Genomic DNA, 12,500 nt, shown 5'->3' with positions numbered 1-12,500 from the left:
GACGAAAAAGAGGATGGAAAAGCGCCCCAGCCCCCCCCCCCCCTTCTCGCGCTGGGCACCCGACCGGCCCTCAGCTCACGCAAACCGCGGCCCTCCTGCAGGTGCGGCCCGAGGGCCCGACCCCCTGGGGCTCCCCTTTTCTCTCGGGGGGGCCTGCGGATGCGCCCCCGAGTCGTTTATGCACCGGGGGGGGGGGGGGGAGGGGGGGAAAAACCCTCAGGTGGGGGGTTTAAAGGGGGGGGGAGGGAGGGGGGAGTTTCTCGTTTAAAAGCCCCCCCAGCTCTTGGGAGGATGGCAATTTTGTTTCCCGTTTAATGGCAGTCTGCCTCTTTCCCTTTTTCCCCCTTCCTTTCTTTTCCTTTCTTGCATTTCTTTCCCGCCTTTTTCCGTTCCGGGTTTTTGCCTTTTCATTTTTTCCTGCCTTTCCCCTTTGCCGGGGTTTTTTTCTTTTGATTGTTTTTTTTTTCCTTTTTCCTTTGCCTTTTGCATTTCCTTTTCGCCCCCCGGTTTCCTTTTCCTTTTTCCCCTTCCTTCTTTCCCTTTTGTTTTCCCTTTTGTTTCTTAATTTTAAATTCCCCTTTTTGGTTTGCTTCCTTTTCCTTGGGGTCCGCCGTTATAATTTCTTCCCCCAAACCCTTTTTTTTCTAAATTTTTAAAAGGTTTTTTTTTTTCCCCAAAAAAAAAATAAGGGAAAGAAAAGAACAGTGCAAAAAAAAGTAAAAATAATTCACAAACCATTTTCTAATTTTTAAAATTTGATTTTTTAAAAAATCAATCGCCTTATTTTAGGCACCCGCATGTTTTCATCCCCTTCCATTAAAAAATTCCCCCCCCTTCCGTTTTTTGCCCCAAACCCCCCTCTTTCCCCCCTTTTGTTCAGCCCCCCGGTTTATTCCCTGCTATAAAATTATCCCAAAACCCTCCCTAAAAATTGAACCCCCCTTCCAGATACCCCCTTTCCCTTCGCTTAACCCCCCCTCCTCCCTCCCCCCCTTCCCCCCGCCCCATTTCCCCCCCCCCCTTCCCCCCCCTCCCCCCCATTCCCCCCCTTCCTCCCTTTCCCCCTTAAAACCCAACCCCCCTCCCTTTCCCCCCTTTGTTTGAACCCCCCCTTTTCCCCCCCCTTCCTCCCCCCTTCCCCCCCCCCCCCCAAACCCCCTTCCCCCTTCCTCCAAGGGCCCCCCCCTCAAAAACACCCCCCCTCCCCCCTTTGCCCGCCCCCCTTTTTTCCCCCTTAAAACCCCTTTCCCCCCCAAAAGAAACCGGGGAACAGAAAAAAAAGAGAACGGGGGGGGGACCCAAAAAAAAAAAAATAAAGGAGAACCCCGCCCCCCCGGGGAAACCAAAAGTGTTTAAAAAAAAGAAAGAGAAAACGAAAAAAAAAAAAAAAAAGGGGTTTTTAAAAAATAAAAAGGAAAAAGGGGAAACGCCCGGGGAAAAATTGTTTTATCGGAAAAGGGGAAGAAAAAAAAAAAAAGAAGAAAAATAAAAAGGGTTTACAACGAATAAAGAGACAAAGGAGAAACGCCCCGGGGGAATTTTCGTTTTTTTGGGGATTACCCCCAAAAAACAATAAAATTAAATTAAAGAAAAAAAAAGGATTACAACAAAAAGCGGGGGCCGGGAAAATCCCTTTGCGGGGGGCAAACCCCCCAGGAAAAACCCCCGAGGGGGGAAAGGGGGGGGGGTTTAAAGAGGGGGTAAAGGTTTGGGGGAGGGGGGGGGGAGAGGGAAAAAAGGGGGGGGGGGGGGGAGTGGAGCAGGGAAGGGAAGAGGGGCCCAAAAAAAAGGGAAAGGAAAAAGGGAAAAAGGGGGAAAGGGGGAGCAAGAGCGAGAGGGGGAAAAGGGGGGGGGAGAGGGGGGAAGAGGGAGATAAAAGAGAAAAAAAACAGAGAAAGGAGGGGAGAAGAGAGAGGGGAGGAGAGGAGAGAGAGGCGGGGAGAGAGAGAGAGGAGGAGAGGGGAGAGAGAGGGAGAGAGAGAGAGGGGAGAGGGGGAGAAAACAAGAAAAAAAAGAGAACCCCAACCAAAAGAAAACCCGAGAAAGAAAAAGAAAGGGAGAGAGAGAAAAGAAGGAAAAGAAGAAAAGGAGGGGAGGGAGAAGGGAGAGAGAGACGAAAAGAGATAAAGGAAGAGAGAAACGAGAGAGAGAGAGGAAGAGAGAGAGAGGGGAAACCCCCCCCGGGGGAAAGAGGAAAAAAGGGGGAAGAAGGAGAGAGAAAAAAAAGAAAAAAAAACCCCCCTTTTAAAAGGAAAAAACCAAAAAAATTCCCCAAAAAAACCCCCAACCCACGGGAAAAAATAAACCCGAAACCCCCCACCGCCCGCGAATAAAAAAAAACCAAAAAAGAAATAAAACAATAAAAAATAATAAAAAAATTCATGAAGATATAAAACAGATAAATAAATAAATAAATAAATAAAAGGACGCCCAAAGCCACAAGGGCACCAAAAAGGGTCCCCGGGCCCGTCACGAAAGACCCCCCCCCCCCTCCCCCCCCCCGGGGCGACCCCCATTTGGGGCATGATTCGTTTTCATTTTCCCAGCTGGGAAAAGACGGGGACTAAGTAACACCAGCGTTTCTTAACCCCGTGTTCCCCCAAAACCCCCTCCCCCCCCCCCCCTTTTTCCCCGCTACCCCTTCCTTCCCCCCCCCTATTCCCCATCCCCTACCCCCACCCCCCTCCCCCACCCCATCGTCATAAAAAAAAGGGAAAAGGGGGGCGAATCCTTTTAGTGTATTTTTTTTTTTTTCAGAATCAATAAGAAAAAAATATTAAATTTTTTTTCCCCTTAAAACCCTTCGCTGGGAAATTTTAAACTGTCAATATCTGTCCCCAAAATACTTCGGGTGTTTTCGAATCTACAAAAAAAAAAGTCTACAAAAAAAGGGTCTCCTAATTATTTTCCCCCTCCCTTTTTCTGCTCGGTTTAAAAACCAGACAATGGACACCCGGCCCCTAAACCGACCTTTCGTTTTTATCTTTGCCTAAAAATACCGCTGAAGACCAAACTTTTCCCCCGCGCGCAAAAAGCAGGCTCAAGTGCCGCCAAGTTTTAAATTTAATGGGAAAAACCCAATATTCGCCCTGGGGGAGGCGAACCAAAGGGGGCCCCCCCCCCTTCGGCCCCCCAAAAGCCTCCCTTCTTCTTTCGTTTGTCTTTTCTTTCGTCTTTGGGGCTCTCGTCCCCCTCTCCTTCCCGGTTTTTCTTTGGTCCTTTCGGGGACTCTCTCTTCTCTTTTCCCCTTTCTCTCTCTCTCTCTCTCTCCTTTTCTCTTTTCTCTCTCTTTTCTCCCTTCTCTTTTAACCCCCCCCCCCCCCCCCCCCCCCCCTCCCCCCTCCCCCCCTTTTCCCCCTCCCTCTCTCTCTCTCTCCGCTCTCTCTCTCTTTCCTTCCGCTGCATCTTCACAAGTTTCCCCTCTCTGAATATCCAGTGCGTCTCCTTTTCCTCGTTTCGCTTTCTCAGTGCCCTTCTCTTCCTTCCCTCCCTCCTTCCTGTCAAGAAAAGATACTGACGGGACCTTTCCTCCTTCCCTCCCTTCCTCCTTCGCTCCCTCCTTCCTTCTCGCGGCCTTCCTGTCAGCCAAAGGGACAAGGCGAGAGGAAGGAGGACTCTCGCTCCTTCGATCCTTGAGCTTCGCAAAGCAAACTCTCCAGAAGGAGGCTCACGGCGGCACCCATGAGACCCGACAGCTGCCGCCGGGGAAAAAAACCCATGATTTGATTTTCCCGGCCCCAAACAAAAGTCGTAACTAAGTTGAACAAATTAACTTCGCGGATTCGAAGCCACACACGACGCCATTATTTCAGACGTGCAAACACAGCTGGCGAGAAGAACACAGCAGGAATACACAGCACCGCGTGGCTTGAGCAACGTTGATGGGACAGGAAATACACACTATAATCGAATGGTGAAATAACACCAAAAATTTAGCGTAAACACCCAAATTGGCCCCCTTCAAATTAAACCAAAAGCCCCATTAATTTCCCAAAAAAAGGAAAATCCCCACTCACATCCACACCCACACCCATACAAAAAGGGCCTCAACGGGTACTCACCCCAAACTTTTCCCCCTTTAGCCCCCCGGGAAAATACCGTGCCCTCTGGCGGAAGGCGGCCCCGTTTTTAAGGGAAAATCGCCCCCCCTCCTCCCCCAGGAACTTTTACCAAACCTTCCACGGAGGATTTTTGAAACTCGCTGATGCCCAAGGACATGGAAACCCATGAAAACGTCCTTTGGGGGGCGATCCCCCAAACCCCGCCCCTCCCCAGCCGCCGCCGGTCCTTGTCCTCGGGCTTCAGCTCGCTGCGGGCACCAGGAACTCCGTCAGACAAGGGGAGATGAGGGCGAGGGGAGGGGAGAGGGGAGGGGGTGAGAGGGAGAAGCAGAGTGAGAGGGAGAGAAAGAGTGAGAGAGGGAAAGGGAAAGGGAGAGGGAGAGGGAGAGAGGGAAAGGAAAGGGGGAGGACAGGGAGAAAAGAGGGGGGAAAAAGGGGGAGGGCGAGGGGAAGGGGGAGGGAGAGGGAAAAGGGGGGGGGGAGGGGAGGGAAGGAAAAGGCTGAAGGAGAAGAAGGAGGATTTGAGAAGAAAACCCACGGGGAAGGAGAGAGAGAGAGAAGGGGAGAGGGAAGAGAAGGGGAGAAGGAGAGAGGGGAGAAGAGAAGAGAGAGAGAGAGAGAGAGGAGAGAGAGAGGGGAGAGAGGGGAGAGGGAAGAAAGGAGAGAAAAAAAAAAAATGAGGAAAGGAGGGGACGGAAAAGGGGGGAAAGGGGAGAGAGGGGAGGGAAGGGGGGAAGGCAATGAGAAGAAGGAAGAAAGGAGGGGGATGAAAAACCCCAAATATTTTTTTGTTTTAAGCAAAGGGGAGGGGAGGAACGGGGGAAAAAAAGGGAGGGGGAAAGGAAAAAAGGGGAGAAATTTTTTTAAAAAAGCGGGAAATTTTAGGGGGGAAAGGGGAAAAGGGGGGGGGGGGAAAACCCAAAATATTAAACAAATTGAAAAGTTAATTTGCAAGGGGAGGATGCATTAAACACAAACTATTTTTTTTTTTTGGGGCCCCTTTTAATTTTTTTTAACCTAAAACCCCAACACTAGAAAAAAACCCCCCGGGGGGAAAACACCAAAAACCCTTAACCCAAACAAATTTATTTTTTAAAACCAGAAATTATATTAACCCAATCCGTAAAAAGGCCAAAATAAAAAAAAATTTTAACCCCCATTATTAACTGTTTTTTTGGGAGGGGGCTAGGGTGCTGTTAAACGGCAAGGGCTATTCTTTTTTCCCTTTTTGCGTTTGCATTTTAAAATTTTTTTAATAAATTTAAAAATTCCTCTTCCCCTCTGCCCTTTTTTAAAAAAAAAACCCAAAAAAAGGGCCTAAACCTTACGAAAAATTTCCCCCCGAAATTTTAAATCCCCCAAAGGGTTTTTGGGACGCTCCCTAAAATTTGAAATTCATCGAAAGGAGGTTTAATAATGATACAGGGTATTTAACCCCCCCAAATAAAAAATAAATTTTAAAAACTTGGGTGATAAAATCAAGTCTTTTTGGCCCGGAAGGGGTTGGGGTTGGGGGGGGGTTTTTTTCAAAACACATTAAGCGAGAAGAAAGCCAAAGAATAACCCACCCCTCCTTAATCGAAATTTAAAAATTACGGGGGTTTGCATTTTTAGGGTTTTTGTCGAAGGGAAACATTTTTATAATTTGGGCTTTTTAATTTTAAAAAAGGGGAAAAAAAAAAAGCGGGTCGGTTGGGGGGATTTAAGGTAAAACCCCCCAAAAATAACCCCGGGGTTCAAAGGGTTAAACCCAACATTTTTGGGGTTGCAAATCGTTCTTAAAAGGCTAATTAGGGGAAAAATTCCTATCCCCCCGCTAGAAATACGAAGAAGTAAAGAAAATCCACAAAAGTAAAAATGATTTAAAAGATAAAAACTGGGGTTTGGGCCCGGGTGGTTAAAGGGGGTTGGAGGGGGGCTTGCAATTTTACAATTAAAGGACGAATTTAAGCGAGTTAAATTCCCACCCCCCGAAAACCTAGTTTGAAAGGAACTAAATTTCACAGAAGCGGTTAAAAAAAAACAGGTTAAAGCGCGGCCCCTTGGGGAGAAATAAGGGGGGGAAAGGGGGGGCAGTAGGGGGGAAAAAAGGGGGAGGGGGGAGAGGGAGGGGTGGGGAGGCCGGCAACAAAGGTAAAAAAATAAAAAAGAAAGAGGGGGAGACCGGGGGGGGAAAAACAACTTTCTTTGGCGTTATATCGAAAAAGACTAAAAAAAGACCAAAACTAGAAAAAGAAAAGAAAGACCCGGTGCAAAAAGGCCTCAATTAAAATTAAAAACCTGTGAAAACCCCCCCCAAAAATTTTAAAATAAAAAACCCAAAAGAAGAAATGAAAAGTGGGTTTGGCAAAAACCGAGGAAACTTTAAAAACGGGTAAAAGGACTCGCCCTCGCTTGGGTTTTTCAAAATTTCCATACAAAGTGTTAACAATTTTTAAACGAAAAAAGTGGGGAAAAATTCTTTTTTGTTCAAACCAAAAACCGGGCCTTTCAAACGGGAAAAAAAGGCACAAAGAATGGAAAGGGGGAAAAAAAAGGAAAGGGGAAAGGGGGGTTGGGGGGGAAAAGGGGGAAAACCAAAAAAAAACAAAGGAAGGGGGGGGCAGGGAGGGGAAAAAAAGGAAAGGGAAGGAAGATGGGGAAGGGAAAAAAAGAGAAAAAATAAACCCAGAAAAAACAAAATCAAAAAAAAAAAAAAAAAAAAAAAAGAAAAAAAAGAGGGGGGAGGAAGAAAAGAGAGAAGAGAGAGAGAAAGAGAGAAAAAGAAACAACAAGGGAAATAAGAAAAACAAAACCCAAAAAAACAAAAAACCCCCCCTACCCTTAACAAAACAGAGGAAGGGGGAAAAGGGGAATTAATTTGTGAAAAGGCCGAGGCCAAAAATGGCTGGGGCCGGGGCCCTAAGGGAAAGGCTTTAAAGTTTTTTTTTCAAAAACTTCAATTTGGGTTTTTAAATTTTTGGGCGGCCCGGGGGGAAACCCAAAAAAAGCTTTCAAAGCTTTGGGAAGTTTAAAAGGGGATCCCCCAGAAGGGCCCCGTTTTTCCAAAAAAAAAAAAAAAAGGGTTTTTAACATTTTGGGGGCTGAAAAAAAGGAAAAAAAAAGGGTTAAAAAAACCCCCCCCCCTTGGGCCCCTGCAATTTTAAAGGGGGGGGAAAAAAGGGGAAGGGGGGGGGGGGGGGGGGGGGGGGGGGAGGGGAGAGAGGGGAGGGGGGGGGGGGGAGGAGAAAGGGGAGAGGAGGAAAAAAAAACCCGGGAAGGGAAAAATAAAAAAAGCTAAATAAAGTCATACAATTAACCATTAACACATGGACAGCACGAAATTAACTGAACATCAAGAAACGAGAGCACAGACTGCACGTGGATCCAGAGACAAACACTAAGAGGCAATGCATTTCACGTAGAGCGAGGCAGTGTGTGGAGAAGGATTACGTGCAAACAGCCTGACTGAAGCTCTGTCATAAATGTCTATACAATGTCTACAATCTTAACAGAAACAAAAGGAATATTCTTAAATACTGCCAAGCCAAATGGGTCTCTTGTAACGGAAAGAAAATAACAGAGACACAAGAATGAGACATTATTTGAAGAATAAAACACTATATAACGAATCACGCCTGCCGATAAGGATCAAAGTCTTAAAAAAAACATACAAGGAACCTGTCTAGTATGGGTTTAATGTACCATTACCAAACAGCCCTCTTGTACCGCATAGCAAGCCAGATACAGAATGAACCTCGTAAACTAATATATACACGCCTTACTTGAAAACATACATACATACAAATATAAATACATCAAAAAAAAGAAAAAATAAAATATAATATAATATGGACTAGTAGGTAAGTGTTTAAAGTACTTTTACCAAGCAGCCTTCTTTTAGCCAAGCCAGAGATGCGGAAATAGACATAAAGAAAGAAATCACATAACACGAAACTAAGTCTCCAAAAACACACACACAAACACCCCCCCCCCCCCACCCCCACAGGAAGGTGACGGAATACCAGGGAGCGTCTCGTTCCAGGTGGGGTTGAGGGTGGCCTTGATCGTCTTCGTCTTCATCTTCATGTTATCGGCGCCGGGAATGAGTTTCAGCTTGACGTAGGGATCGGAGAGGCCGTTCGGGTCCATGGGGATGAGGTTCTTGGCCTGCATGACTGCGGGGAGAACAAGGGGAAGAACGTATGAACAGGGGAACGTAGGAACACACGGAAGAAAGTAATAGCAAAAAGAAAGTTATAACGTGGGAATAAACAAAAGAACGTAAGAATAAACGAGTAGATTAATGAACGTAGGAACAAACTAGAGAACGCATGAAAAAAAAAACAAAAGAAAGAACAAACAAAAATAACATAAAAACAAACAATAATAAACGCAAGAATAAACGAAAGAACGAAACAAACAAAAGAACGTCAACAAGCCGTTATTAGAGAGAGAAGGACAGACAGACACAAATCGATACATTGACTGAAACCGCATGTCTACTCGGTGGCTTGGCTTTTATCTCCCGTGCGTCTGAATTTCAGTTCTGTAATAATTAGTTCGTTTTATGTATATTTTGTTTAATATATATATATATATATATATATATATATATATATATATATATATATATATATTTTAAAATTCTATATATATATATATATATATATGTAGGAGAGAAGAATGGTGTGTGTGTGTGTGTGTGGTGTGTGTGTTGTGTTTTGTGAGTGTGTGTGTGGTGTGTGTGTGTGTGTGTGTGTGTGTGTGTGTGTGGTGTGTGTGTGTGTGTGTGTGTGTGTGTGTGCGTGTGCGTGAGTTCGGGTGCGTGTACAACTGCGTGCGTGAGTTCTGACAGACACAGGGTATCTGCCACGCCGAGCGGCCGGGCCCAGCGTCGGAGGTCAGCGCAGAGGCAGCCTAATCGCAAGAAAATCGATGATCTATTAGGAATCATAATTGGTGCCTGTTGCTCGCCCAGATTTCTTTCTGTTAAACTTAGGAGTGGGGCTTTCTCATCTTCGTGGATGAAAGATCAATCTAGTATATATCGATAGCTATATCTATATCTATCTATCTATCTATCTATCTATCTATCTATCTATCTATCTATCTATCTATCTATCTATCTATATATATATATATATATATATATACTAATCTCTATATATATATATTATATATATATATATATATATATATATATATATATATATATATATATATATTATATATATATATTGAATTCGGATTTTCTCTCCTCCTCTCACCACTACCACTCCCAGCTCTCTTCCTCTGGTTCCCTCCTTCCCTTTTTCCTCATCATCCCTTTTCTCTCACTCCTCCTCCCCTGCCCTTCTCTCCTCTCTCTGCTCCCCGAGTGGCCCTTAAGGAAAGGCGAGGTCCCTTCCTGCTCTCCTTACCCAACAGCTGAGTTAACGATGGCATTAATTCCTCTATAATGACTCTTGATAAGCCATGTGCTTTTATTATTCTGTTTCGAGGTGGACGCAGACTCCACATTTTTTTCCCCTCTGGTCGTGATGTTATGGAACTTTCACTTGCTTATTTTTCTGTTGTCTCTTACCATCAAGTATTATCCGTTTCTCATTTGCGTGGGATTATTCTTTGTAAAAATGGTGGTGAATAATATAGACTGATTTCATGACTGTTTTTTTTTATCCTCTGGAAAAAATGTCTCCTCTCTTTTTCTCCGTCCCCTTCTTCTTCGCTTCCCTCTTCGTTCCTCCTCTATGCCCCTTCTCTCCTTTCGTCCTCGTCTCCCCCAGCCCTTCTTCCCTTCCATCCCTCATTCTCTCCTCTCCCCCTCGTCTCCCCTTTCATCCTTCCATCCTCATCTCCCCCCTCTCCCTTCTCCTCGTCGTCTTCCCATTCCTCCCTCCCTCCTCTCCCCCTCCTCCCCCTTTCCCCCACGTACCTACCTCCCCTCCTCCTCCCTCCTCCTCCTCCTCGTCTTCCCATCCCCCCTTCCCTCCTCTCCTCTCATCTATTCCTCCCCTCCTCCCCCTTCTCCCCCCCAGCTCTCTCGGCCGCTCATAAACCTCCCCCGCCGACACCCCAGCTCTTGGCCGGCGTCCCCCGAGATGTTTTACAGAGGCCACAAACGATCGCCACTTCTCTCGTTTGTCCACAACTTAACTCTCTTTATAGGGGCATCCGTTATTCACAAACTTTTCTCGATAATGGACGCTCTCATTTCTTTTTCAAAAATCTTGATTTTCCTTCTGTTTTATTTTCTCTTCCGTATTGAGCTCTTCAACATTCTTAAAAGTGTTCAACCTTTCTCTTCCTCCCTCTGAAGAGGAAAAGGAGAAGCCAAGGGTAAACACCCGAGAATAAGCGAGAGAGCGGGCTGAGCGCAGTGCCAGGGAGGTCATGAGGCAGGGAGCGCAGGGGGAAGGGGGAAGGGCCGGCCACACCCCCCCACATTGATCCCCGCACCGCCGTGGGCCGCGCAAGGCGAGTAGTCATGGTATTTACTCGTGTATATATGCCAACACACAGGCCTCCTTACTCCCTATCTCTCCTAATGCCCTCAGCCGCTTCCCCGAATTCTATGACGTCATCTCATCCTGCAGCCTCAGTGCCTCTCGGTGGCTCTCTCATGCACGCACTGACCCGAGGCGGACAAGGGCGGCGAGTGACTGCGCACCTGAGGCCGCGGAGAAACTTTTACCCCGCTCGCTCTGCGGCTCACCTGACGCATACGGGACAGGCTGTTGCCCAACACATCAACGATGTATCCATATGTACATACATACATACATACATACATATATATATATATAATATATATCATATAAATGTAAGTGAAAATATATTATATACTATTAAAATTTAAATATTATATATATATATAATATACAATATAATTATATAATATATATATATTTATTTTTAATATATGTTATAATATATTATGATTATTATATTATATATAGTATCTAATATCTATATATATAAATAACATCCGTGTATAAATAGGTAATTTATACATATATATATATACTATAAGTACATAATATGATATATTAAAAATATAAAATATATAATATATATATAATAATAATATAATAGTATATAATATATATATATGTGTGTGTGTGTGTGTGTGTGTTTCGTGCGTGTTTGTGTGTATACACACACACACGACAACACACACACAACACAACGCACAGAACCACACACACACATACACACATAGATAGATAGATACACTGATAGATAGAGAGACAGAGATATAGAGAGAGGGCAAGTCTCCAAAACGCAACTCTCCCGCACTTTTTCGTGACCTCTCGATTGTTTCCCCTCCATCACTCTCTTCTCCTCGGACCCAGAATTGCAAACGGCCAGTGAAAGATATCCAGGCTGGAAACGCTGAATCTTTCTCCTTTCGTCATATTGCATCACACTTGGCGCTCGAGAAACCCTAGGCACGGGGGGGGGGGGGGGCCTTTCCAATAGAGGAACGCGATGTAAAGAATGCTTATGGTGATGGTGACAGTGGTGATAGCGATGATAATGGTGCTGATTATGACGGTGATTAAAGATATCAATAGCTAGTGATTGTCAGCGAGCAAGAAAAGGGAAAACAAGGGGGGGAGGTGGTAGCCTACCAATAATTAATTTCTCAGTAAACAGAACAGTAAAATCATTTTTTATCTCCGTCATTACTAACACTATTTTCATAAAAAAACAAGAGGAACAATAACTATGATAATGGAACTAATCATTATTTTACTGGCATCATTAGGACAATAATAACAATAACAATAATGATGGTAATGAGCACTAAACTTAAAATAAATAACGATGATGAAAATAAAAATTGCATTAACAACAAACCATAACCGAATCTTTGTTTCCAATCTGTCACAAAGAATAAAATCATAATAACAATAACAACAATAACAATAATAATAATAATAACAGCAAAACAAACAATGTGATCATCGAGCTCAAATGTTGCGACATAGGCCTAGTCTTGCCACTTCCATCAAGAGCCTAATCGATTTTCTACTCCCCCCCCCCTTCTCCCCACATCACTCTCTCTACCTATCTTTGGCTCACTTTCACTCACTCTCACTCTGTTCCTTTCTATCCTAATCTTTCTCATTCTGTTTCTCCTTCTCCTTCCTTTTTTTCTTTCCTCTTTCTTTCTTTATTTCTCTCTCCTATTCTTCTCTTCTACTTCCACCTGTTCTCCCCTCTCTTTTTTTCTCTCTCTCTCTTCTCAACCCATTTCTCCCATTCCTCCTTTCTCTTCTCTCCCCTCTCTCTCCCCCCATCCGCCCTTTCAGTCACTCCTCGCAACTCCTTCCAAAGGGTTATCCTTTGTCGTCATATTCCGATCAACCACAACAATGGAACAAGGGGTGTATGGGAACTCGCGAGAGGAAGAGAAGTGGGAGGGAAACGGAAGAGCGGAGTGGAACTGAT

General features: G+C 44.8%; 1 protein-coding gene across 1 annotated transcript in view; it reads right to left on the bottom strand.

Moving 5' to 3' along the window:
• LOC119584565 (protein kinase C, brain isozyme-like) overlaps positions 1–12,500 on the bottom strand; it is a gene marked incomplete at its 5' end in the record, with an annotated part of 99,199 nt that overhangs the window by 52,849 nt on the left and 33,850 nt on the right. The window contains 1 exon segment of the mRNA XM_037933253.1: positions 8,066–8,218. Coding sequence (XP_037789181.1) covers positions 8,066–8,218 — 153 coding nt within the window.

The sequence above is a fragment of the Penaeus monodon genome, chromosome 2 (assembly GCF_015228065.2).
Source record: "Penaeus monodon isolate SGIC_2016 chromosome 2, NSTDA_Pmon_1, whole genome shotgun sequence".
Taxonomy (NCBI): Eukaryota; Metazoa; Arthropoda; class Malacostraca; order Decapoda; family Penaeidae; genus Penaeus; species Penaeus monodon.
This window is presented reverse-complemented; position numbering and strand designations above follow the sequence as displayed.